The following is a 24929-nucleotide window of genomic DNA, read 5'->3' on the forward strand; positions in this document are numbered from 1 at the left end:
TATTATTAAAAATACCACATAGAATTCACAAAAATCATCATCTTATTACTATCATCATCATTATTATCATTTTATACAGCACATTGACTGATGTTGGTTGATTGAGTGTAGTAACCAAATATAAACACTAGATGGCGCCAACTTGCTGTTTTGTATTTGTTGGTTATGTGTTGCTAAAAATGTTGTAATAATACTAAGGTCGTATGTAATATGTTACCCAAATGGGAAAATGAACTTGCTGGTCAAGGAAAACCAACTACCAGAACAAAAATTCGACCTACATTATCAAGTTTGATATTGATTATGAATCTGTGAATTTGATATTTGGCGTCTGTAATGTCTGATTAGGAACTTGGGCAAATGCTGTAAAACCACCGTTCCTTTATTTGACAATGATCAACTGTAGACTAAAGGCTAGAAAAACATGGGCAAAAACTATGTCTGTGGGTCAAAACATGTTTATTATCTCCTCTATTAAGTGCTTAAGTTTATTCTTTCATGACTCCAAATCCTCCCCAGTGATCATATAATTGTTTCAAAAGGTCACTATGCTACTTTGATAATCGATTGAGGGAATCATCATAAAGTCCAACTCTCAGTAGAAGCGTAATGACTCTTCATCAGAAGAAGAGGCTTCCTCGGTTACCAAGGTTAGAAGGACACGCCCTTAACTTTGGCTCCGGTGCAGTGGGTGTGTGTGAGTGTGAGAGTGGAGTGTGCGCGTGTGTTTGCCCTCAGCTGATCACACGTTCAGGCTCTCCGTGTGTGTGTGGAAGGATCGAGGATATAAGATAACGGATATTACAGGGATTCCTTCATTTATTTGTGTGGATTTGTTCAGCGCGTCATCCTGCTGTGCTGTGCGGCGCATCCAGACCGGAGTCCACCTGCGGAGAGCGCGCGCACACACACATACACACACAAACACACACCTCGGGATGGACGCCCTGAAATCCGCCGGAAGAGCGATTATCAAGAGCCCAGGAGTTCCGCGGCACACATGGGGAACTTCCAAGCACGAAAGTGAGTGTGTGAGTGTGTGTGTGTCAGGGCTTTGTAATTGATGGCGATGTCTGTGACGATCCCTGGGATGTGCCAAAGGCAGAGCGGTATATCTGCCTGCGATCGCTCCCTGTAGGTGTTTGTAGTTGGTTAATGGACTCTGGACTGGAGTGTTACTGGAGAAGCTTTTGTTTGATGGAGATCCGCACTGTGGACCACAAACCATGTTAACCAGTAAACCAGGTCCAGTTTGTGCTTTAATGCCATCTTGAGTGATCTGATTGAATAGAAACTGGAAAGAATCTGTGGAGAGGCAGTTTACAGCGAGGGTTCTCAAACTGTGGCACGTGTACCAGGGAGGCAGTGGCTCAGTGGGTAGTGCTTCTGCTTGGGAAGCGGAGAGTCGCCGGTTCGAGCCCCTGCCGAGGTGCCCCGGAGCAAGGCACCGAACCCTCAAGTGCTCCCCCCTCTGCGAAGGGTGGTAATGTAATGTAAGTCGCTTTGGATAAAAGCGTCTGCCAAATGATCTTAATGTAATGTACCAACTGTGGTACGTGACCCAGATGACTCTCTAAATTGCTGTAGGGAATCTAAACAATTGGAATCTATGGTGACGATGTCGTTGTTGTGCCTGATTCAAACCTTTTGAGATGGTTTGAAGTTTAATCACCATATTATCAGAATTGATCACCCTGAGGAAAACACCTAATCAATGATTTCTCTATAGGATTATTATCACATACTGGCGTCTTCGGCTTTTCTATTCCACAGAAGTCAAGTATAGAGAGGAAGATGGGTAGATTCTCACACAAATATCCAGCAATTCTTACGATTTGTTAGTTGAACCTTGGGGAGGTTGTGTGTGAGCTGTGTGTGAGGGGTCAGAACACACAAACCCCCGTGACACGGCGGCTGACTGACTGAGCGCGGCTGCTTCGCTCCCTGCAGCTCCTTCTGTCTCCCTGATGTGTCAAGTGTTGTTGTGAGTCGTCGTTCCCTGCAGGTACACAGCCGTGTGTGTATGTGTGTGTGTGTGTGTGGGTGTGCTTCTCACAGCCATACATGCTTACATAAAGATGCAAAACTATAACAAAGCATCCCAGTGTTTTCTAGATAAACTCTGCTGTGTCTTTGCTGCACTGGATTAGAGTTGTTTACTTCTCAAACAATACCAACATCACCATATTCTTCATCATCCACCATGACACTTTATGAGGACAAATGCTGACAAGTGAATCACTGTGTCATCTTGAAAGACCTCGTCTGTGTTCCATTGTTCCTTCTTCTTTTCTTCTCTTGTTGTTATTAGAAAAGGAAGAAAAGCAGGATCGTATTTGTGACAGAATCAGTTTACTTCTGTAAGACACCGAAGGAATCAGGGTGGAAAATGTGAACACAGCTGTCAGACCGACGCGGTGACTGCTAATGTCCAGAAGCTACTTTGCAGGCGATTTGGATAAAGGACAACAGCTCCGTGCCAACATGTGGCAGTGTATCAAAGCTGGCTGTCGGCATGCAAATAAGGGCATTTTTACCGCTGCCTGCCAAAGATTCAAACACATTAGGTGTAATTTAAAGTTTGAGGGGGGGAAGAGATGAATTATGGGTGAGTGGAGGATATTACACACTAACTGCAGATGGAAGTAAAATTTTACGGCACTTTAATCTGATTTGAGACATCCAAGCAGGATAATAAGAAATAATGTTGGTTGTTGCTTGGTTTCATTTTCACACGCAGTCAAATTTATGACATGGCTCAATTGTGAGTTAGGAAGAGGCATGTTTACCTTCAACAAACAGCTCCAAATGACTTCTTTACACTATGAGGTGAGGTGACATTGTGTTACTGACTGGTGACGACCGAAATGTGAGAGTGGCTCAGCTGACTTTGCTCAACAGCTCAGGCAGCACCGTTTTGACATACAGGCAAATTATTCAGACACTCAACCGACAGCACATTCTACACTGAGCACCTCGCTGAATTATTCAAAACTGCGCTTTGGCCGGGGAAAAATCATAACATGTTCAATACCCCAGAGCTGCGTCGGCATCATTTGAGTCGCGGGGGAAAAGAGGAAGTGGAAACGTACATCAGTGCCGCGTCAATCGGTGTCACAGGTGTTTCCAGGATGAGTGCAGACAGAAGATAGACAGGTGAAGCTCAATGAATTAGAATATCGTGGAAAAATTCATTTATTTCCATATTTTAAATTCAAAAAGGTAAACTCTCATATTTTATAGATTCATTACACACAAAGAGAAACATTTCAAACCTTTATTTGTTTTACTGTTGATGATTCTGGCTTACAGCTCATGAAAACCCCAAACTCAGTCTCTCAGAAATGTTAATATAGTGATAAAGTTCCATCTAGTATCCTCACAGTGTCTCACTCTAATCAGCTCATTAACTCAAATCACCTGCTGAGGTTTCAAACCAATCAATATTTGATTGGTTTGACCTGTGATCTATTTGTCCACCAAGAGATCTAAAATGAATGTAATGAATGTTGTATTCATGCTGCCTGGAGGATAAATGGAGTGAAAACATGAATGAAATGCTCAATTAGCTCTAAAGTACTAAAGCATCAGCATGGTTGTTGCGTTCTGATGATCTCTCCTCCGCATACAGATCCTTCAGAGAGAATCAGTATGTGCGACTCCAGCTCACAGTGCAAACGTTAGATCGGGGTTCATTCTAGTTAGAAAACAAACAAAGAATTTTAAAAATGCAGCGCACTCCCCCGTCGGCCCTCTGTGGTCGTCTGCCGTCGTCTGTTTGAGGTCAAAGCTTCTGGCAGGACGGAGAAAGACACGGCGTGTGCCCGGAGTACAAACCCCTCCCTGTGGATCTCGTCAAACACGAGCAATAACAACCCGAGCTCGCCTGTCTGCATCAGAGACTGAAGCGTCTTGAGACTTTAGGTCAATGCTGTATTTGTTTATGTATTCTTTTCATGCTGTAGTTGTGACTGTTGTGCTGCATAATTCTGTGATTTCTTGGTTGAGTATGATTAAGATTTCCCAGAAATTCAGGCGAAAAGCAAGATCACTCATCAGATGCCCGTTAGTGACCACATTGATCTCGTAGAAGAAGAATTACGAGATAAAGGAAGCTTTATGTGAAATCAAATCAGTTTGAAAACCAGTAAAACAAATCTGAACTTTCACCTTGAGTAATAGGTCAGAAGTGTTTATGGCTGAAGTGAGTCGCCTGTAGAACCATTAGGTCGTACTGGACGGGAGTTCAGGCAGACGGATGCAGCCGGCGGCTCCATTAAAGCCTCGGCTCGACTGAGTGACGGCTCAGGGAGGCAGCCGTGTCGGCGAGCGCGGCCCCTCCAGCTGCAATTATCCCCTCGACAGTTCGTTAAGAGTGAGGAACCTGTGAGTGGGGTAGAGTCCAGAGAGAGGGAGAGAGAGTGATAGAGATGGGGGATGGAGGGAAGAGGAGGATGAAGGGTGTGTAGAGATGAATGTGCCATAGATTCCATTGAGTTGTGGTGATTGGAGTGTGATGAGTTCTTGATCGGTGGGGACAGACGCATTATTTGGACATTTGTGTTGTGATGCAGAATTGAAGTGTCCATCAAGCGCTGCTTTATGTGCGGTTGATTGAAGGGGTGATGAAATGTAAGATCATTAGCCGGAGCTGATGGCGATTACGTGTGAGGCGAAAGTGTCCAGCGTTCAAATCTAAAGTGACGGCCGTGAAGGAACGAGGTAATTTATGCAACATTCCTCAAGAGGGGAAGTGGAGCAAACGCAGATTTATATAGCGTAATGGCGCGGCGTGTCTTTAAAGTATGATTGCGTGCGATGGTCGTGCCCCCAATTAAAAATAATGGGGCTGAAATTGTGCACAGTTCACGGCCATCGCAGCGGAGAAGGATGCAGGAAGAAGCAACACTGAGTTTCATGTGAAGTTGTGCAGTTTGTTTAAGCTTTGGAAAAATCTCTCTCTCTCTCTCGTCTGTCACGTTTGTTTTTAGGCCACAAAGTCCCATCTGTGCCAGCGAGACGGCAGATTCACTTTCATTCATCCTCCTTGGTTTCTCCCGCAGAATTCCCTCCTTATTCTGTAAAACATTTCCCGAGTTTTGCCAACAGATGTGCAGCAGATACACGATCTAATCTTGTACGATTGGGAGCCTTTAATTGTGTTACCGCCTCACCTGGAAATGTTCTCCCAACATAATGAATACATTGTTTCCCCCCCGATGCTGTTGTTTACTTCCTCTCACTCTGTCACATACATCTTCCTTTACCAGGTTGAGGCAGTAAATGTATTTTCTTCCATATTGCACCCGGCACACATTGATTTTTAAACCCTCTCCTCATGTTATTAAAAACTGCTGCACATCATATTCTGCTCTATTGATTTTCCTTGCTAGGCCTCTGAGATTGTGTGTTATGGCGAGCGACCGCCTGTATATACGGGTCGCATTTACACAAAGCTCACAGTTAGTGTGGTAAACCAGAGCGCAGACCCACGTGTGTGTCATTTAAAGGCTTTATAGGTTAGTTAGTCCTGAATTTGTCACTGTCACGCTGCTTAATAACACAAGAGAGGCCAGAGTGAACGCCAGCACCTTTAATCACGATGCTGTCGGCTCGTTCGGGTGCAGATCTGGGCGGCACAATCAATTCCTAACAGTGATACAAATGTCAGAACTGTCCTGATGTCTGGAAATGAACACGTCAGCGCCCAGGGAGGCGGGATTACGACCACAAATCACCCCGACCTTCATTTTTAAAAGAAAGGTCAGGCTTCTTTTGTTTTGTCCTTTCGCCCGTTCCAGTTAGACATCTGCCTAAATTGAGATAACGATGGTGATGATGATGATGATGATGATGTGTAGGGGGGAGTGATGAAATTGTTACAGTGCGGTATGAAACACGGAGCAGATTGTTAAAGCTCCTTCAACCGTAGCATCCAAACAAAGATTCTGCCGGTTCATTAGCATTACAGCATAACAAACAAACAGACATCATAATACTGGAACAAAATCTGACTGAAACAAGATTCAGAGTGGAACAAAATGACTGAGAACAACACTGAGAAAGCAAAGTGAGGAGGATGAGGAGGATGAGGATGATGAGGCCCACCTGATGTCAAATATGTGTGATGTAATTGATTATCGGTTCAATCTTTGTGATTGATTATTGACAATGTTGACTTTAAGTCCATCTGCTCTTAGATTCTCCGTCTCGTATTCAGACGCAGTCCGTCTCTCCGGAGCGTTTTAACACCCGGCAGACTCCCACGCCTGACGTGAGGTGAATTATGCAATGCGAGGAAGCAGAGAGAGACAGGCTTCATTTCAGCCACACACACACACACTCACTCACTCGCTGTCTTCCTGTCAGGTGTGTACACTGAAGTCCTTACATCGGAGACAAAGACGTGAATGAAGAGCTGCTGCAGTGTGTGTGAGTTAAAGCTGCTGGCAGGCTGCGTCCCGTCTGTGTGTTCCGTCTTCATTCACACTAAAAATAAACCTTCTACTCCCAAAGTGAATATGGAGAGCCTGGAAACTCTCAATCAAAGCTGTAAAGAGGCCTGGGGAATACTGAACCGCTCGCATAATACAAGTCACACTGATGTCTTGGTTGTCAAGCCAATTAAACGGCTGATGATGATGATGATGATGATGATGATGATGATGATGATGATGATGATGAAACAGGCAGAGATAATAGAATTAACTTTCAACCATGACGCCTGCTGATAGTGATCTAAGAGGAAAGTATCAGGATATTGCTGCTGTATGTTGGTTCTCTTTGTTCCCTCATGTAGTTTGGTTTACATCACAAAATGAGGAAAAGTTATAAAAAACACGAATGAACCTTTAAGAACAAAAGCATCTTCTATTCTACTTCTATTCGAAGCGCTCTTAGATCTTGTTTATCGTCTCTGCGGCGTCTCCAAGGTGACTTACAGCTTCAGGACCATTCGCTCCCCACTCTGGAAATCAAGTAAAGACAAAATTAGACATGAATGTTTACGGGATGCAGGTCTTATACAGTTTTCTCAGCCGTTCCCAAACACTACAGGATGGCGCTATCGCACTCATAGCGATTACCCCGCTATTGTCCCAATCCATCAAGAGACCAGCAGCCGGAGCAGCTGAAGCATCCGGCTGTGTCAGAGCAGCATCCATCAGCCGGTTTGAAGGGTCTAAAGTGCTCCACCGCATTAGAGGGTAAATCCCACGTGGGGCCCTCATCTATTAAAGGGCCCACGCAAGATCCACTGTCTCAAATGAGATCAGCGGCTCCTGGAAGTGACTTACTTGCTCCGGAGTGATAATGGATTAGAAAGCAAATGAGTGCTGAAGCCAAGAGTTTGTTTCCTCCAACGGGAAAATAGAAACCTGGATGATTTCTTCAAGGTTTTCACTCCACTCATGTTTACTCTTCAAAGGAGAGGAGAATCAAATATAAGTTGTGTTGGAGGCTATTTATGGTTGATGAAGACGTCCGGGGGGGGAGGAAGAAGATCAAAACCTTCACTGTTTGCATTGCTAATGAAAACAATCCTTCCACGCTGCACAGCAATTATGCTTTATGAATAAATAGCCACAAGGAGAGATTTCCTGCAATATGGAAGTGTGTGTGCTTGTGTGTGTGCATAGGTTATGTGATAATGTTTTGGCACAGTTTTATCAGTTTTGTCTCAAATGCCCCTCGTGTTCATTGTTAAGCTAGTGCTGTTTCTACGTATTAGTCAGCCGCCTCTGATGATCACCGACAATTAACGTTGGTGCTTTGATGTATACAACAACAACAACAACAACTACAACAACAACACACCACGCTCAGCATTTCCAGCAGGTGTTTCAGTCTCCCCTCGGGACTCCATCAAGACAATTTGGGCTCCAAACGTCGTCATCTGGGTCTACCATCAAATAAAAGAGTCATTAGGAGCGACGCAGCCGTTTGTCTGTGTACTTTCAGCAGATTCCTCAGGCCCGTAAAGGAAAGCAAAAAGGCCGCTTTAATGTGCGACGCATTAAAATAAAAAAGAATCTGCCCGCATAAGGTTTGATCAGATAAGGTGCTGAAGATGCTGAGAGGCACAAAATGGTTCCTTTGTGAGTTGCACAGAGGAGCTTTTGTCTGCTGCTCTTTCATTAGAATATCTAAATACTGACACACTGAGTGAGCAGGAAATTATAAATTCTCTTCATTGAGGTCACCGGTTTTACACCTCAAGAAGAAGATGAAGATACACTTCAGCAGTATTTTGCTTGAGCCTTCTAGGGGAATTCCTTTATGGACAATCTGGAGTAGGACTTGACTTAATTGTACTTTTGGTTATTGTGCTCATTTCTACATACTCTAACTTTCCTTTTTTATTGCTTTCATTGCTTTATCGCGCCCGTGTGTGCAGCGTTCACACAGATCTCCTGCACTGCATCATACCAGCTGCACACCAACTGTCAGCGTGTGTCCACAGATCAAACATAAGCACAATTTTTTTCCCAGTGTCAGCTAGAAATCCAGAACAAGCGGGGGGGACGAACAGGAACAAAATGAGTCTGTCAGTAATGAAACGCCCTCCGCGCTGATCCTGTTTCACTCTGTGGACACTTCAGGGAACAGAACCTGCAACGTGGAGGAGCCCAATAGATAGGAGGGGTTTTTAAAACGGCATATGTGAGAATGTTGGTTTGATCCAGTAGTCTAATTAATGATTCACGCACGGGGGGCCTTAGGAAGACGGCTCCTGATGGGAGGGTCAGGGCCTCTGTTTTGCATATTGACTGCAGCAAAAGGCAATTAGCATTCAGCGCATTATACAGCAGGAACTACTTTCATTCAGTTATCCCATTTTTATTTTATCCTGCTTTCAGACATGTATGGACTGAGTGGTGACTGTAATACAAAAAATGATAATATTAAGAGCCTGAAACAAACATAAATATCATTAAATGTAGTGTAATATAGCCATAAATGATCTGTATGTTGCCCTAATGTATTCTTTCCACGTATATATAAGCAACTGCAGTCAGTTGTTGGTGCCGTGTCATGTTTGACACCTTTCCCTCCTCAGATTCTGCTGTTTCTGCTCTCTGAATACAAATCTGTCCGTTTCTTGGCAGACTTGAGGTTTGCAGCAGCAGCAGTCTGAAGCAGATGGAAGAATAACAGATAACAGTGCAGATAAGACACACACACTCTGATTACGATTAACTGCAGATAGATGAAAGCAATTAATGTGTGTTTTGCGCCATTTGAGGTTTATGTTGAAAGATCCAAGACAGCGTTCATTCACTCAAAGGTCTCTGAGGGAAATGTAAGACTCTGTTACTCATCAATACAAAAACTGGACTGCTTTTAACTCATAAATACACAACTTTTGATTGTAACTAGAGCATTTACCAAACACACTATCCTTATGAACCAACATTCCTTGTATTTCCTGAGCATATTGAGGCATATTTGTATGAGTTTGATAGAAGCGGCGTAACAAACACAACACTGGAATACAGAGTCTATTATAGGAACTCACTGCTGAATTTCTTTGAACATTTTCCTGAAGCTTGACGCGTTCGGCATGTCGGTGTGAGAAAAATAAAAGTTGAGATGACATTTGCAAATAACATGTTGTGAGGTTACGTGCTGTACTTTTGCTTTATGTCATCCCAAAGGTGTGTGTGTGTTTGTGTGTGTGTGTTTTCACTGCTCTCATATTCATTTTCCAGCGTTCGCACCACTTGATGTTGCTTACACAGTTGTTTTGATGCTTAGCCAAGGTGTTCAGTAATGTCATTTGGACGCCCCCCCGATACCCTCCACCCCTGCTGCTGCTGGGTTGTTATGGATGGAGCCTGTGGTTGCTTAGTAACATAGATAGATAGCTAGATAGAGGGAGAGAGAGAGTGAGAGAGAGAGAGAGAAAGAGAGAGAGAGAGAGAGAGAGAGAGAGAGAGAGAATTCAGAAAACTAAATGTGAGATTCTTGAAAGGAGGGACTTTGGGAGCTCTACTCGGATTCCCCCTCCAGGCAGAAATCGGAAAGCCAGTTCCCTTCGCTGATCCACTATCCCGGCTCACCATCTTCCCAGAGTGAGCGCCCTATTTTCCCTACCAAGGTGGTGGGTGCCCTAGATTCAAAGTTCAACCCGATAAAGTAAAACGGTAAAGCAGAGGGAGATTACAGTCGTCCGTACAGTCGATTGAAGCCATCGAACGATATCCAAATGCTGTGTTTGTACTGGGATAATGGGATAATTCAGTCCCTGCAATTAACCAAGTCCATGTGTATTTATGCGTGAGCCCCCGTCATGCCTGTTTGTGTCTGCGTGCTCGTGTTTGTGTTATTAATTAATCCGCAGTGAAGGTGTTCAGCCAGAGCGCCACTCACAAGGGTATGATACTGACTGTTGAGTGCAAATTAAATGACTGCGTGTGCGTCTCACAGAGCCAGCTGGTGAGCCCAGGGCCTGCAGAGCTCACAGAGGCCATCAGACCGCCACAACACTTCCACTTGCTTGTCGAGTTTTGCGTGAAATATAGAGGAAAGTCTCGTATCGGCCGTTTGGTGACTTAATGTGATTACCCTTCAGGTCCAGTGTGGGAAAAAATCGAAAAATGACATCAAACTACTCGGCACCTTCATTGTGATGCATTGATTCTTTCAGTTTGCGTCCTCTCTCTCTCTCTATTTGAGGGGATGTGGGGGGCCTGGGTGTGAAAGTGTTGCCAGGCATCCGTTTAATAAAGATGCAAGTGTCAACCACCGCCGCCGCCGCCGCCGCCGCCGCCGCCTCCCCCTTCCCTTAATCTCCTTTCAAGCTCTTTCAAATTGGATCACCTTGAAACACTCGCACATGCGCACACACACGCATGCACGCGCTCATGTGAGTAATACTTAAAAATACGCTGGCCTACTGAAAATCTAATTTTTTGGGAGCGCTTTGTTTTTTTTTCTTTACATTACTTTAAAATCCAATTAGTTTCCCTTCACTTGCTCCTGTCACTCTTGTCAGTCTCTGTAGTCTCCCCCCCCCACACACACAAACACACATACACACACATACAAACACACACACACAGACACAGAGGATATATTAAATATTTAGGTGTTTCTCTTTTAGGGGAAGAATATGTTGGAAACCCTGCAGCATCAGCATGAAGCTCTTTAATAATTCATATGTGAGGCCGATTGAAGATACAGTCTGGACACACTGGCAGTTAGGTAATGTCCTGCTGTGATATTCCGTTAGAATTTTATATGTAGATCCATTCAAGATCTCATCTATATTGACCCCTCAGTGTGCTTTTATGCTTCTTGTGTCATAAAGTAACAGTTATATTTGCATTAGGAAGCCTGCAGTAATGTCCAGAATGTATTTCACACCTTTACCACAGAGGCAATCCAACTCTCTGATTGGTGATTCTGTTGACATATCTCTGGTATTTTATAGAATAAGCTGTTTTGAGTTGAGCAGATTTGTGGATGGTTATGATTGATGCCAATGTGATTTTTGGTGGTATTTGGCATTTACCTACCAGGTCCATAGTCGACCTGTAGAATGTAGAATGTAGAACATGTCTATGGAACATGTGCCAAAAGCCTCTTAAAGCTGCTTTGCGTGAAGTTATATATTGGTAAGATGGTTAAGAATCATTAAATTGACTGTGCATTGTTGTAATACAGGTGCAGCTCAATAAATTAGAATATTTCAAGCCTTTATTTGTTTTAATGTTGATGATTCTTTCTTACAGCTCATGAAAACCCCAAACTCAGTCTCTCAGAAATGTTAATATAGTGGTAAAGTTCCATCTAGTATCCTCACAGTGTCTCACTCTAATCAGCTCATTAACTCAAATCACCTGCTGAGGTTTCCTGAGCCTTTCCATTGTCTCTCAGTCTGGTTCAGTAGGAGACACAATCATGGGGAAGAGACCAGATTCTACTTTATTGAGCTGCACCTGTGTGTAGAAACATATAGATATTGGAGCAGGTGCACAATATATGCAACAGTAGTGCTACACAATGTGCAGTATGTGGTGTGATGTGAGCCTCAAGTGAGTGGATAGGATCTATATACTCTAAGAGGATTGCATAGACAGATGTAATGGGGGAGTTGTAGTAATTGCCTGGACGTTACTTAATTTCTATTAGAGATTATTGATTGTTCTGAGTAGTTTGTGGGATGAAAGAGAGTGACGCCATGTCCCGACAAGGCAGCAGTGTGTATTTATTGATCGTGGTGCCTGTTCTCACAGCGGATGCTTCTCCATGACAACGGCCATCCACCTTTTTTGATGGTTTATTTAACACAAGAGACTGAGACTCTTTGTTGTCCTGCAGTAGAGAACCTCAGCTCTGATCTCCTGCGGTGAGAAACCCCTCCCTTATGGATCAATATGGAATAACACTCTGATCTTGCGGTGAGCATGTTGACTCGGAAAATCTATACTCGTATTAAATACTTGAAGTATGTTAGAGAAAATGAGAATCTTAAACGCTGGACGCCACTGTCCCATTCATCGCATCCTTCTCATACAGAGTAGTCAATAAATCATCACACACCTAACCCATCACATGTGATCAGGCCTCAGCGATGCGACTGAAGATCAGTGAATAATTCAGAGTTGGTGGTAAGTGCTGTAAGTGGGGGGGACGTCCTGTGCTCAGCACCTCAGCAGCTGCATGGGGCCTGCTGGTGACAGATGGCTCAACCCAAGGAGGAGAGTGTGGTGCCAGTATAGCACCACAGATTGTTGGACTCTCTCTCTCTTCTCACTCTCCCTCCCTCTCGCCTTCTCTCCCTCTCTTTCTTCCTCTCGCTCCATCTTTGTTGATTCTCCGCGTCTGTCTCCCTCTCTCCTCTCCGTCTGTGTTTCGGGCGATCAGAAACAAAATAAAAATGGGTCAAAGTTGCTCGGTTATGGATTCGTCGCTCAAGTTTCCTTTGCTCTCAAACACAAGGGGCCCAGTTAAATGTATCACACTGTGCGGTGTTGCGTCCTTTTGTAAGCAACCCCTCTCCTGATGGTCCTCTGCAGGCTTCTGTCTCGTGTCCAAGTGTTGCTGGGAGTTATTTTAAGCTCTCTGTATGAGCACATTTTCTCTCCATGTCTTTCATTAGTCAGCAAGGCGACAGCTTGATGCTACCTGTTGGGTTTCCCAGCTACAGCATGCAGGGCAGTGACACACACACATGCAGCACACTCACCAGCGATCAATGGCACAATAATCAAGATATAAACCACGCTTATGTAGAGAAAATATAACTGAGACGTTGAAGGTTTGCTCGAAAGCACAAACATTAGCTGGCAGGCAGGAGTTCTTTGAAGAATAAAGCCTCGTTCAGTCGTCTCAGCCGTTTATTGATTCTCATGTCCTCATTTCTTGTCCAATCAGAGCTGCCAGAGAACTGGACGGACACCAAGGAGACTCTGATTGAAGGGATGGTGTTCAACCTGAAGTATCTGGGTATGACCCTGGTGGGGCAGCCTAAAGGAGAGGACATGGCCTCGGCTGCCATTCGGAGGATCGTCACAACGGTGAGGCCCTTGGTTTCCACATACACACACACACACGACTCCTTAAATGATGGCTTCACATATCCTCCACAAAAACACATTACAGTAGATCAGTGCTTTAGTTAGAGATGTGAAAATAGGTGTGACATTGTGAAGACTCCAGTTGATCAGTGATCCTTTTTATAGGAATTCCCCGATGGCTGTGAGTGAAATTATCGCCTCAAACTGCAATGCAGAGAGTCTCATCAACTTAAAGGGGAATGACACTCAAATTAAGATCTTTCCTGTTTTCCTGATGATTCCAGATTGATATCAAGTTACAACACTACTTATCCTGGTCAATGTTATGTGAAGAGTTCCATGATTTCCAAGCCCTTTTCTTATCACCAACCCCCCTACACACACACACACACACACACACACACACACACACACACACACACACCTCACTTATAGACAGAACCAAAACCAAATGACAGGATTAAGAATCAGAAAAAAAAAAAGTAAATTGTCTCTGTCTGTTACCTTGGAAACCAATCAACCCGAATGGGATTACTGAATACATTTGCTGATTTTTTTTTTCCTCTCCCTCCATTCGCTACATATTTTCACGAGACGCGATAAAACCGGACAGAAGGACTTAAACCTCTAGACGGGCTGCGTTTGGCGTATCTCAGACTGACAGATTGGTTTTGGACTTGTGGCACGACACGAGTAACAGCAGAGAAATGTGTCTGCTAACACACTTCCTGTGAATGAGCTGCCAGTCAGCTACTGTACTCTCTCTCTCTCTCTCTCTCTCTCTTTCTCTCTCTCTCTCTCTCTCTCTCTCTCTCTCTCTCTCTCCCCATTATAATGTCAGTTCCCCCATGCCTTTAGTGCTGCATGTGTGTTCGTGTGTGTGTGTGTGTGTGTGTGTGATGTGCAGATTGTTCTGTTCGTTGTCAGCGTCTCCGGGGCATTTAAGCTCCAACAGCACCGTTCTTGCTGCCCTTGACAAGTCCTATTTTAGTTTCAGCGAGGATCCCCCTCCTTCCTTCCCTCCTTCCTTCCTTCCCTCCTCATATTCATCCCTTTTCCCACTCTCGGCCTCTATTTCATCCACTTTAAAAACAATAAGGATGATGGAATCTTATCTGGGATTCTTTTTAAATCTTAACACATCTCATTTGCCGTCTAATTGAATCATAAGGAGGTCGCACTCGTCGTCAACAGGCCCTCACACACAGAACAAGATCAGCACTTATAGGCCATATTTCCTCCAGGTCCAGATGGAGCCGAGTGGCAGGGGGGGAGGTCTGTGGTTGGCAGCCTGACCTCAAATCCTCATTCTGGGCTAAACATACCAGCTCTCCTCCCCCCCTCATGTTCTGTCACATATTATAAATTCAACACATTTCTAGGACAAATTTCTGGGCTGTTTTGTTTTGCAGATATGTTTCTCAGAAGTGATTTCATGTCTTGTTCTCGTCAAACACATCATACCAGAGGCAATCATTCTTGTCTGTGATTGTAATATGTGTGTGTGTGTGCGTGCGTGTGTGTGCCAACAGGCCCGAGCCAGTGCGAAGAAGTTCAGGAAAGTAACTCTGACCGTGTCACCCAAAGGCATCGTCATCACGGACACAGAGACTGCAGAGCTCATAGAGAACGTCTCCATATACAGGTAAACACTTTATTTCCTTGAAGATGCGTCTTTCATCCAAGGGCGCATACCTCAGCCAGGGCCGAGTAATCCCCCCATCTCTCAGTGGCGAAACCGTGATCATTCTGCACAAGTGTCAACAAAACACACGTTCTTCCCAGATACGATGCGTTTCTATCTAGGTCACTGTGCTTTGCTTGATTTTCTTGTTCCATGGCTCTAAAACCAGTGAGTTGAGGGCGGGGGGGCGGGGGGATGCTGGGATGCTGGGAGAGCTCACTGACCTTTATCAGCTCGTAGCAAATCGCTCAGATGCTGTGCCGGCTTCTCCTCCCCTCTGGATCGGCTCCTGGAATATAGAACCGTCTGAACCTCACATGGCCGCCCTGCGATTACAGAGACGTGTGATTACGACGGATGTGTGTGTGTGTGTGTGTGTGTGTGTGTGTGTGTGTGTGTGTGTGTGTGTCTATATATATATATATATATAGCCCCTTTCACACTTCTCATCCACCTTATCAGCACTAACAGACCATGGGACAGGGGTGTCCGCCTCACCTTTTGATCTCCTTCTTTGCTTATCTTCACCTCCTCTCCTCCTCTCCTGTCTCATAAGTCTTTCATATACGCATTAACAAATGCAGGGATACCCGTAACGAATTGCCCACTTTCAACACCCCCCCCACCCCCCCACCGCACCGCACCCCGTGCTTTGTGTGCTGCTGCTATGGAACATCGGAGGGTAGATTACAGGGCCACAGACTGAGTATTGATTTATCCCCCCCCCCCCCACTGCCTCACAGAGCCTTTCAGCTTCTTTCTCCCCCGCCTCCCTTCTCCCTTCTTCTCTTTTTACTTGTGTTGCACTGGATCCATTTATTGGCCAAGAAAGCAAACGAGGGGTGAAAGAAAGGGGAGGAAGAGAAGTGTAGCTTGTGAAAGGGAATGAATCGAATCAGACAGTGTAGTATGTGTGCCTGACATAGGAGGGAAGAAAGGTGTGTTTCTGTGTGGGTGTGTGTGTGTGTGTGTGTGTATGTAAGCGTGCCTTAAACACATTAAAATGATCAGTTAGCATTATTTAATTTCCAGTTTTGATCGCTTGTTTTCTCCTCGTTGCATCAGAATCTGAACACACACTACCAATCTTATCTTCTGTTTGCATTTTAACGTGTATTTAGATTACTAATGGAAAACACACTTTTTAATGGTACTAACCTCATGGTGCTCACAACATTATGAGGGCGTTTAGCTACCATCTGTGTTACTGATTCATATTCTGATGATTCATACTGCATAAATTGAGATTTTGGAGCTTTGAGTTACGTTGAGTTTCTCCTCTGTAAATTATTAAACATCTCCATTGTTAATGCCTTTGCTGAGGAGATCAAAGCTCCGTGGAGATGCGATGCAGACTGACAGCTCAGCTTCTGTTGTCAGCGCTGGTTGACACTTTGTTTTCTGCTCTTTTAAGCTGCAGGTTTATTTTGTCAAACTGTGTCACACTGGTGGGAGTAATAAAAAATGTCTCTCTGAAAGCTTTTCTAGAACAACAGTTAAATTATACACACGAGGGTTCTCTGCTTTGTGAGCCGTGTGGGAAAGTTCACACTGTGTGTATCGCTCCAGAGACGGAGGCTCTGCTGGATCATCTGCTTTGCTTCACATGGATGCCATATTATAATGATGTTTATGCTGAAAGAATGCACGCCTAGCAGTCAACAATAGCATATACTGTTCATTTTTGAGTGTATTGACCCATTTGTTCATTTTGGTGATGCCCAACAGCTTCATGTCAGGGGAAATATATCCACTTATTCTGGAAAATGAGCTGCATTTCCTATTAATGTGCAGTAATAAAACAAGAGTCTGCTGATTTCCAGACACTTTTGCAAGTGTTTGCATATTTATTTATACCACAGTCTTGAGCACATCTTATGATTTTCAGGGTAGGAATCTTATTAAAACAGCGCCTCTTATTGGGAAAAACACACTTTATTACAAAGGGTGAATGGATTCTTCCTGTCTGGGATCCACAGCTGTAAAACTGTACATCCTCCTCTTCTGAAACCACTGTCAGATTGTATATTCAGTCAGTAAAGTGCTGTAAAACAAACACCGTAATGAGGAGTTACAGTAGTTTGCTTACATCACACCTGTCTTTCTAACTTGAACAGGACAGCGGCTGCAACTCAAACGTTTTTCTGCAATTAAGGCTTGAATATTAACAGCACAGAGGAGAAGGGAAACACTGGGGATCTTGGTCTGTAGTATGTGGGTCAGGCAAGCAACCAGTCAGAGGGGAAGATGTCAACGCTGCTCATTTCATGCTTGTTGTCTGTTAGATAAATGACTTAATTTTCCACGGACCCTTTTGAAGTTCAGCACCAACTAGCTGTATACGTTCACTCTGCACACATCTGCACTGCAATCCCAACGGACCCAATAACGCATCATTACCAATTCAATATCTTCCCTCTGTGATCATTAACACCCTCAGCATGTGCCGAGCTGAGAGAGGAGTCATTACCAGAGCTACTTTATAACCCTGTGTATCGTTTGAACATAATTTAAGAGTCAAAGCTACAGCACAAGTCCAAAATAGAGACGTTGTTGCGTGTAAACAGCAATTTGCTTAATTGACTCGGAGGGCTGCTTAGAATAAAGGGACACATGTCTATTTAAAGTAAGAAGCGTGATGGTTTGGGTCTGAACCTTACAGGGTGACTCAAGATTAATTCTGTTTCTAAGAATCTGTGAAAACATATCCAACCCCTGGACTGGGTGAGCTCATGCAAACAGTTTGGTGGACTCTGTCTAAATTGGTTTTTATATAAGGACTGAAAACCACCGGCCATGGCTGTCACAACACCTGAAGGCAATTGGATTTTCTTGAAAACCAGATATTAGATGGAGTCAAGGGTGAGTTTGAGGTCTCAAGTGCAATACAGGGAGTGTGGAGATCAATTTAGTATCTGAGACTTTCCCCTTTCCTGCTCAATATAGGAGTCAGGATACATCAACGTGTTTGACAGGGCTGGAATTTAGCTTTGATTTCTGTAGTGGTTGATTCATCAACCATGACAGATCCTTCAGGTCACATAAAACAGAAAATGTGAATCAGAGGAAAACTCATGCTCGGTCTGGACCTGGAACACACCGGAGTGATTACAGTATATAGTCCATCTTGCCTGGGAAGGTCTCGGAATCCCCCAGGAGGAGCCGGAGAACTCGGGCAGGGAGAGGGAAATCTGGGCCGCTCCGCCTCCGTGACCCTGGGATAAGCGGATGGATGCATAGATAGAGGAGCTCAGTCACAGGCTCAGATTTCACTGCTGCTCTCTGCTCAGTGACCCAGCTGAGAGACTTTATCAGCATAACGCTCCTGACAGCCACACTCAACATGATGCATAATGCAAAAGGGAAGCCAAGTGAGAGCTCGGCGGCGGCGGCGGCGGCGGCGGACACCTATTAAACCTCACCTTGATGTCTGACGTTTGATGAAAAACGGTGAAATCTGTGTACTTGTCCTATGATTAAAAAACACATTTCCCTAACAAACCCGCGTTATTAACCACTTCCTGCCTGCTGCTGCTCATTCATCACTGTGCTGTTAATGAGCTGGATGAGACAGATTGATCAGGTTGGTACATTGACATTTGTTTGTTCCCTCTCCTCTCTTCCAGAATCTCCTACTGCACAGCTGATAAAACTCAGGACAAGGTCTTTGCCTACGTGTCTCAGAGTCAGTTCAACGAAACCTTGGAGTGTCACGCCTACCTGTGCCAGAAGAAGAAGATTGTAAGTACCACAGACTACTCATGGGTTCAGTTTTGAATATCAGGGATATGTAGAAGGTGTGTGGCTCCATCTTGTGGCAGCCAGAGTGTCGCACATATGAATGCCATCAATCTCATTAATCCCATCCCTGCTAAGGAAAATGGGAATTCGATCATCTTAGTAGAAGAAATCAAACTGTTCCCCTTTCCTTCCTCCTCCAGGCTCAAGCTGTGACATTAACGGTGGCTCAGGCCTTCAAAGTCGCCCTCGATCTGTGGGAGGTCGCTCAGGAAGGTGAGTGTGTTCCTCCTTTTGAACCGTTTTACTATTTAGTACTATTTTAGCCATTTTGGAGAGCTCAACACACACAAGATGCATCATTTACTCTTTTAATCTGCACAATCAGTCAGGTTTTTTCACTCCAGCTAAATATTTAAGAAGTTATGAGTGTTGGTGAATCAGTTTATTGCTCATTTTGATACATTTGTCCTCTTTTAATTAAATAATGGCTTCTACTACTATCAATTAATTCATCTCTATTGGTTGTAATGGGTTTGGGGAAGTAACAACCAGTAGGGGGCGCTGGCAAAAACAGGTTAAATGCTCTGACATGGTTCACGATAAGGTCTTCTGTTATCTAACTGATCATGGGCCTCATCAAATCTTCCACATACATGTTATAAAGCAAAAAGGCTGGTTCAGATTCAGACATTGGGACTCATTTCTGTCTCCTTTCTGTCTCCAGACAAAAGTAAGAAGGCGAGAACCTGCTGTTCCTGCTCAGCAAACAATAGACAGCCGGAGCCAACAGACGCCCAGTGTGGTCCAGCAGGTGACGTCTATTTTTATTCTCCTTTCTCAATGTGTCTCTGCAAGTCCATTCTGGCTCCCTGGCAGTGATGAGATGTGGTGAAATGTTGTAGTAAATGCTCAGAATGTGTAATTGTGGGAGGCGGTTGGATGAGGAAGATAATTAAACTCGCAAAGCAAATGTCATCACAATCGACCGCTTTGTTCTAAAATGACCTTTTTGTTTGTGGACACGCATTTGGCTGGCGGCAATCACTCCTCACACACTGCAGCCAAATCACCTCATTATTCACAACTCGTTAGTCAGGCGGCGGTGCGACGGATTTTAAGTGCTTTCCAATAACTTTGACATTTATAGGTCAAAAAGTTTTCCCTTCCTCAAGAGCGAAGGGTCTGCAGAATGAGACTTCATCGTCCATTCAGTTTGTGTTCAGCCACACACTCCGATTCTTCCCATTCCGTTTTGTTCTGCTTCCCTTTAAATTCTGATTGAAAGTTTAAAAGACTCAGAGGAAGAATCATGCCCGCTGTGCAGAAAATGATTGAAATTCTGCACCCGAGAATGTTGAATATCTAACTTTTGGTGTCTTTCATTTCTTCCCCTCATGTCTTCCTCTGACTTTTTGCCCTCATCTTCCAACTCAGAGGTGCACAAACCTGCCGGGATGGAGGAGAAGCACCGCAGGCCGTTCTTCTCTGCCTCGCTCAGCTTGCCCTCGCCCAGGAGCAACCCCACCCGCAGGCGACCCATCAAACACGACTCCTGGGTACTGCTTCTCTGTATGAATATGAAATCACACAAGGACACAGAAACAAATCGATATGAAGTGAAATATTAATCAGAACAACTTGGAACAAATCACATCAGTATGGAAGTTGATAATTGGATACATTTGTCCATTTTGCATCTGTAACACTAGGTGGCAGTATATTCTTTTACTGATCTTGGTGAAGTTCATATTTGCCCTGAATTGCATAAATGTAATATTAGCTCCTGATTAACCATGAAAAGAATATTTAAATATGTTCACTTATAATTAGAATCTGATTAATTAACAATGATGACAAAGCATCTAAATCCACTAATTCTCTAATATAAATAAATCATACATATGAACGTATGGTCATTGATCTGTGTATTGACATATTGATTGATGAAGTTCTTGTTTCGAGGTTTTAATTTGCAGTATTTGAATTTGTTTGCAAGGTCAAACTATAAGTCACAGAGGAGGGGGAAGCAGGGATGCAGGGATGTAGGGATGCAATCTATGTGTGTATTGATCCATGTTGTTTATGTCTCCACAGGATGCAGAGGATGGGCTGGATGATGCGTTCTGCAGGTAATGTATGCATACTTTAATGTGCTCTGGGTGTGAATGTAGCAGTAGTAGTAATAGTTCATTGTGTATCCTTACAGATCGTAAAGATATTGGCTATATTCCCAACCTCGTAAAATCATCACAATCAAACAGCTAAATATTGCTCTACAGCACCCTTAGTGGTCAAAAACGGATGGTCAACATGATTTTAGAGAAAGAGTAATTCATTTTTCTTGCATTGTGGATGTTTAAACTAAACACATTAGACATTGCAATACCTTGTTGTCTTATAGATTAATATGAAGCATTACAGTGGTAGCAACTGCAATTCTGCACTAATTGTTGCAAAGTAAACATCCGTCTCAGTAACTTGTTAAAGCACTTTGATAAAGTGCTTCACTTTAACTCATGAAACGCTTAAGTGTTTTTTTTTGCCATATGAGAACATCTGTCTCCCCAGAAAAAAAGTCTGTACTTAAGTCACTGTGTAGCAATGGAACGCCCACACAGATGTTGTGGCATTACATCTTGGGAGGATTCTCAGGACTGTGTGGGCTTCTACAGACTTCTTCACTCCTGATGAATTCTTCTTGTACTCTGGAGTTTGGTGAACTTTACCAACTTTACAAGAGTGGAATAAGAACTGGAATCCGATCTAATCCATATCGCATAAACGTCAAGCATTAAAGCCTCAAGCAGTGTGATACATGTGTGTAAAGTAGACAAAACAAGACCAGCTGATTGGTCTTTTGCGTATGATATCATAGCGCTGCCATAACCCGGCAGGCAAAACAGTTTGGTGGTGTAAAACAAATGAGAGGGAATGTAGGTCACACAGTCCAACAAGTAACACAAAAAAGAAAGAGAACTGTGTCCAGCTTGTGTGTGTGTGTGTGGAGGACAGCCGTGGAGGAAAGAGGTCCTCCTCTTAGGGAGGTGGCAGCTCATTAAGCTGTGCCCGCCCGCGGCTAATCAAACCATTTGTGGTGTTGGAGTTTCAAAGACTTTGGACGAAGCATATGGGTAAACAGGATGCAGGGGTGGGGGTTTTGTCTAGGGTTGTGTAGGGATATGTAGGGTTACTCCAGGTTGCTCTTGTTCCCAGCAAGAGTTTAAAGATACAGACCTCAGCTGTGGGTATCATGAAGAAGAAACACAGAAATGCAACACTGTGTTGAAGAGGATTTTGAATTTGGATTTGAACCTGGACTTGTGATGGATGAGCACAGATATCGCATATACCTAAGACGTATTTGGATTTTGTAGTGGTTTTGGTGTTTGTAGAGCTGCACACACTCTCTCCTGTGTGGAGAGAGCAGTCGATGTCCTCTTAGATCGATGGGCAGCTCCGCATGGACAGATGAGCCAATTCTCTGCCTTATTTTCCGGGCAGGTAGTGAGATTGTGGGGCTGTTCATCAAGACAAAACCCATGTCAATAAAATCAGAATTCACTGCGTCGCTGCGGTTCAGCTTTCAGGTTGCTGGGTTCCATCCAATTTCAGTTTTTACTTTCTTTTATAATTAGAAAAATTAAAATAAGCCCTCCTTAAACACAGACTGGCTCTCATACTTCATACTTCATACTCAAATTGATGTCTAGTTTGATTTGTGGACGTCTCCGGTGTGGGCGATCATTTAAGCAGGAAGCAAAGCGGTCGTTTGAGGACACGGGAGGTGAGAGTAATGCTAGATGATTTCACTCGTCTTCGATTTCAATGTTGAATCAGTTGTGATTTCCTCTATCCTCTGCCTGGCATGCAGCAACATGGAAACAGAGGAGATGGAGACGGGTGAGTTATGTGCTGTGGGATTTGTGCCTGTTTTCATTGTCCTCCCATCGCTCAGACAAACATGCCCTCCTGCCCTCGCTTACGTTTCATCCCTCCTCTTCTTCTCTCCGTTTTCTGTCACTCCCATTAAACCCTTCTGATGAATAGACACAACTGCACTGTGCCACCAATTTCCGATTTCTGACCTCTGCGATGAGATTTCTTTGTCATTCTCTTCCTCTGTCCTCTTCCTCTTCCGTTTATCCGTTAGATTGTTCGAGTCCCGCTCCCGGCCGGTCCCTGACCATGCAGCTGTGAGCCACCAGGAGGATCTGTCTGTCATCTGTTGGCTTCAAGGGCCAGCACCACAATCCACAAAAACTGGACCACAGTGTTTAAGATCCACCTTAACAAGACAAACCAGAGAGATGATCAGGCCACGTTTGAGTTCTGTGGCTTGAGAAGACACCAATATGAACACACCAACGGATATTTATACGATATTTATCCCAAGTTTGACTCCTAAAAGTTAAATACTAAAGCTTGGACCGAGTCTCCTTTTACTCAAACCTTTTAAATTGCTGTCACACACAGTTTCCTTTTGTAAAATGTGATTTACAAAACAAAGATTTGCTACACTTCTTCATTAAAGTTTGTGTTAATCTTGCAGTCTGCTTGGTGGAACAGAAGCACATCATTGTTACAGGAATACAACAAACATCAATCTACAATAAATCAATCTCTGAAAACGTTTTGTCGAGCCTTGTCCGGACCACCAAGTCCGGCATGGCATCTACTCGGTGCCCTTATAGTTCTCCAACATAACTGAACACCACCAAAATATGCTATTTACACCCACTGTGTCGCTCCGTTCAGTCAGTTGCACCTGTACATAAGGGGAGGATAGTGATGATGTGGGGCTGTGAGGACTGTGTATGTGTATGTACCTATGTATTTATGGTGACGCCAAAACTATTAGAGCAAAGATACATATTTCCATACGCTGTATTTTTCCAGTGTCAGAGTTGTGTAATTTATGTATGCATATTGTATTATTATGACCAGTGTGAATAGAATCAGGGCTTCATGCAGGTTGTTTCTGGGTCAGAATTGTAGATGTGAATGCTAGTTTGGCTTTAGGTTAGACGATTTGTAAAAAGCGTAATTCTATGTGATTTTTATAATACTTTTTTTACAGAACAGGAATTATTTGTGCATGTAAACAGCAGTAACCCACAAACACTCCGGTGTGGCTTTGCAAACATCTGCGGCGTCACGATCTGAGACGAAGAATCTGCTTTGTCACAGATCTCATCCCCCGAACAAACTGGGACTTTTCCGCTCAAGGTATTTTTATCCACCGCTGTTGGTTGTCAAGACGATGTGACATTGCAGCGGCGTGGCTGAAGTGATGCTGCTGCTGCTGCTGCTGCTGTGGCTCTCTGTATTCACGACGTCATGCCTGGGAATTTTCATGGTGGCAGGAGACTGGAGAGAAGCGGTGGAGGCTCTGTGGCGTTGTCATGACACCCGGTTGCAGAGTAATTGAATGGCTTCTCTGGTTATGCCATGGAGCTTAATTGCATTCATTTCATCAGGCAGCCTGGAATACCAAAGCAGCATATAGGCCCATGTGCGTCCTCCTGTCATTGAGCCATCTGTGTGTGTGTGTGTGTTTAGCTTTGACGGTGAAGATCAAGGTCATGGACAGATCGGCGTGTCATCATCTGTCACCTCTCCAACACTGTACATAATACAGCTTCACCGGAACCTTCGATTTTCACAACATCACCACGACGCCCAGCTCCTTCAGAGGCTTATTGATTCATTTGTAGCTGTGGTCAATTTTGCGATTTTTAATTATATTTGGAGGAGCGGCACTGAGACTGCAAATTGCTTTTGTGAGATGATCAACAAACGAGATGAACAAATGAGAGTTGGAAGCTGATTTAGTTGTAAACATGCGTCGTTTATAACGGCTTAAAGGATGAGCGCTTTCACATTTGCTATATTTATTCTGGTCTGTCTTATTCAGCCAAGCCTAGGCTCCTGTTGGTGTTCATTAGAATTGAACACACGCTCTGTAAAAAATTATGTTATGA

At 43.9% G+C, this 24929-nt stretch overlaps 1 protein-coding gene across 1 annotated transcript; it reads left to right on the plus strand.

Annotated features, from left to right (window-relative positions):
• Positions 1-938: 938 nt before the first annotated feature.
• On the plus strand, positions 939-23310 carry LOC143016515 (low density lipoprotein receptor adapter protein 1). Its single transcript, XM_076170885.1, has 9 exons — positions 939-1023; positions 13381-13523; positions 15056-15168; positions 18834-18948; positions 19149-19221; positions 19673-19759; positions 20383-20504; positions 21043-21077; positions 23099-23310. The coding sequence occupies exons 1-9, from the start codon at positions 939-941 to the stop codon at positions 23286-23288; spliced, it is 963 nt and encodes a 320-aa protein (XP_076027000.1). The 3' UTR covers positions 23289-23310.
• Positions 23311-24929: the final 1619 nt, after the last annotated feature.

The sequence above is a fragment of the Genypterus blacodes genome, unplaced genomic scaffold (assembly GCF_046128005.1).
Source record: "Genypterus blacodes isolate CSIRO-AG114 ecotype Tasmania unplaced genomic scaffold, CSIRO-AGI_Gbla_v1 ptg000233l_1, whole genome shotgun sequence".
Taxonomy (NCBI): Eukaryota; Metazoa; Chordata; class Actinopteri; order Ophidiiformes; family Ophidiidae; genus Genypterus; species Genypterus blacodes.

What these genes read in the sequence shown, in the direction of transcription:
- LOC143016515 (XM_076170885.1), top strand. Translation starts at nt 939, where the DNA reads ATGGACGCCCTGAAATCCGCCGGAAGAGCGATTATCAAGAGCCCAGGA. An exon ending in TTCGGAGGATCGTCACAACG is followed by an intron (nt 13,524 to 15,055) that starts GTGAGGCCCTTG and finishes GTGTGCCAACAG; the next exon opens with GCCCGAGCCAGTGCGAAGAA. An exon ending in CGCCCAGTGTGGTCCAGCAG is followed by an intron (nt 19,760 to 20,382) that starts GTGACGTCTATT and finishes CTTCCAACTCAG; the next exon opens with AGGTGCACAAACCTGCCGGG.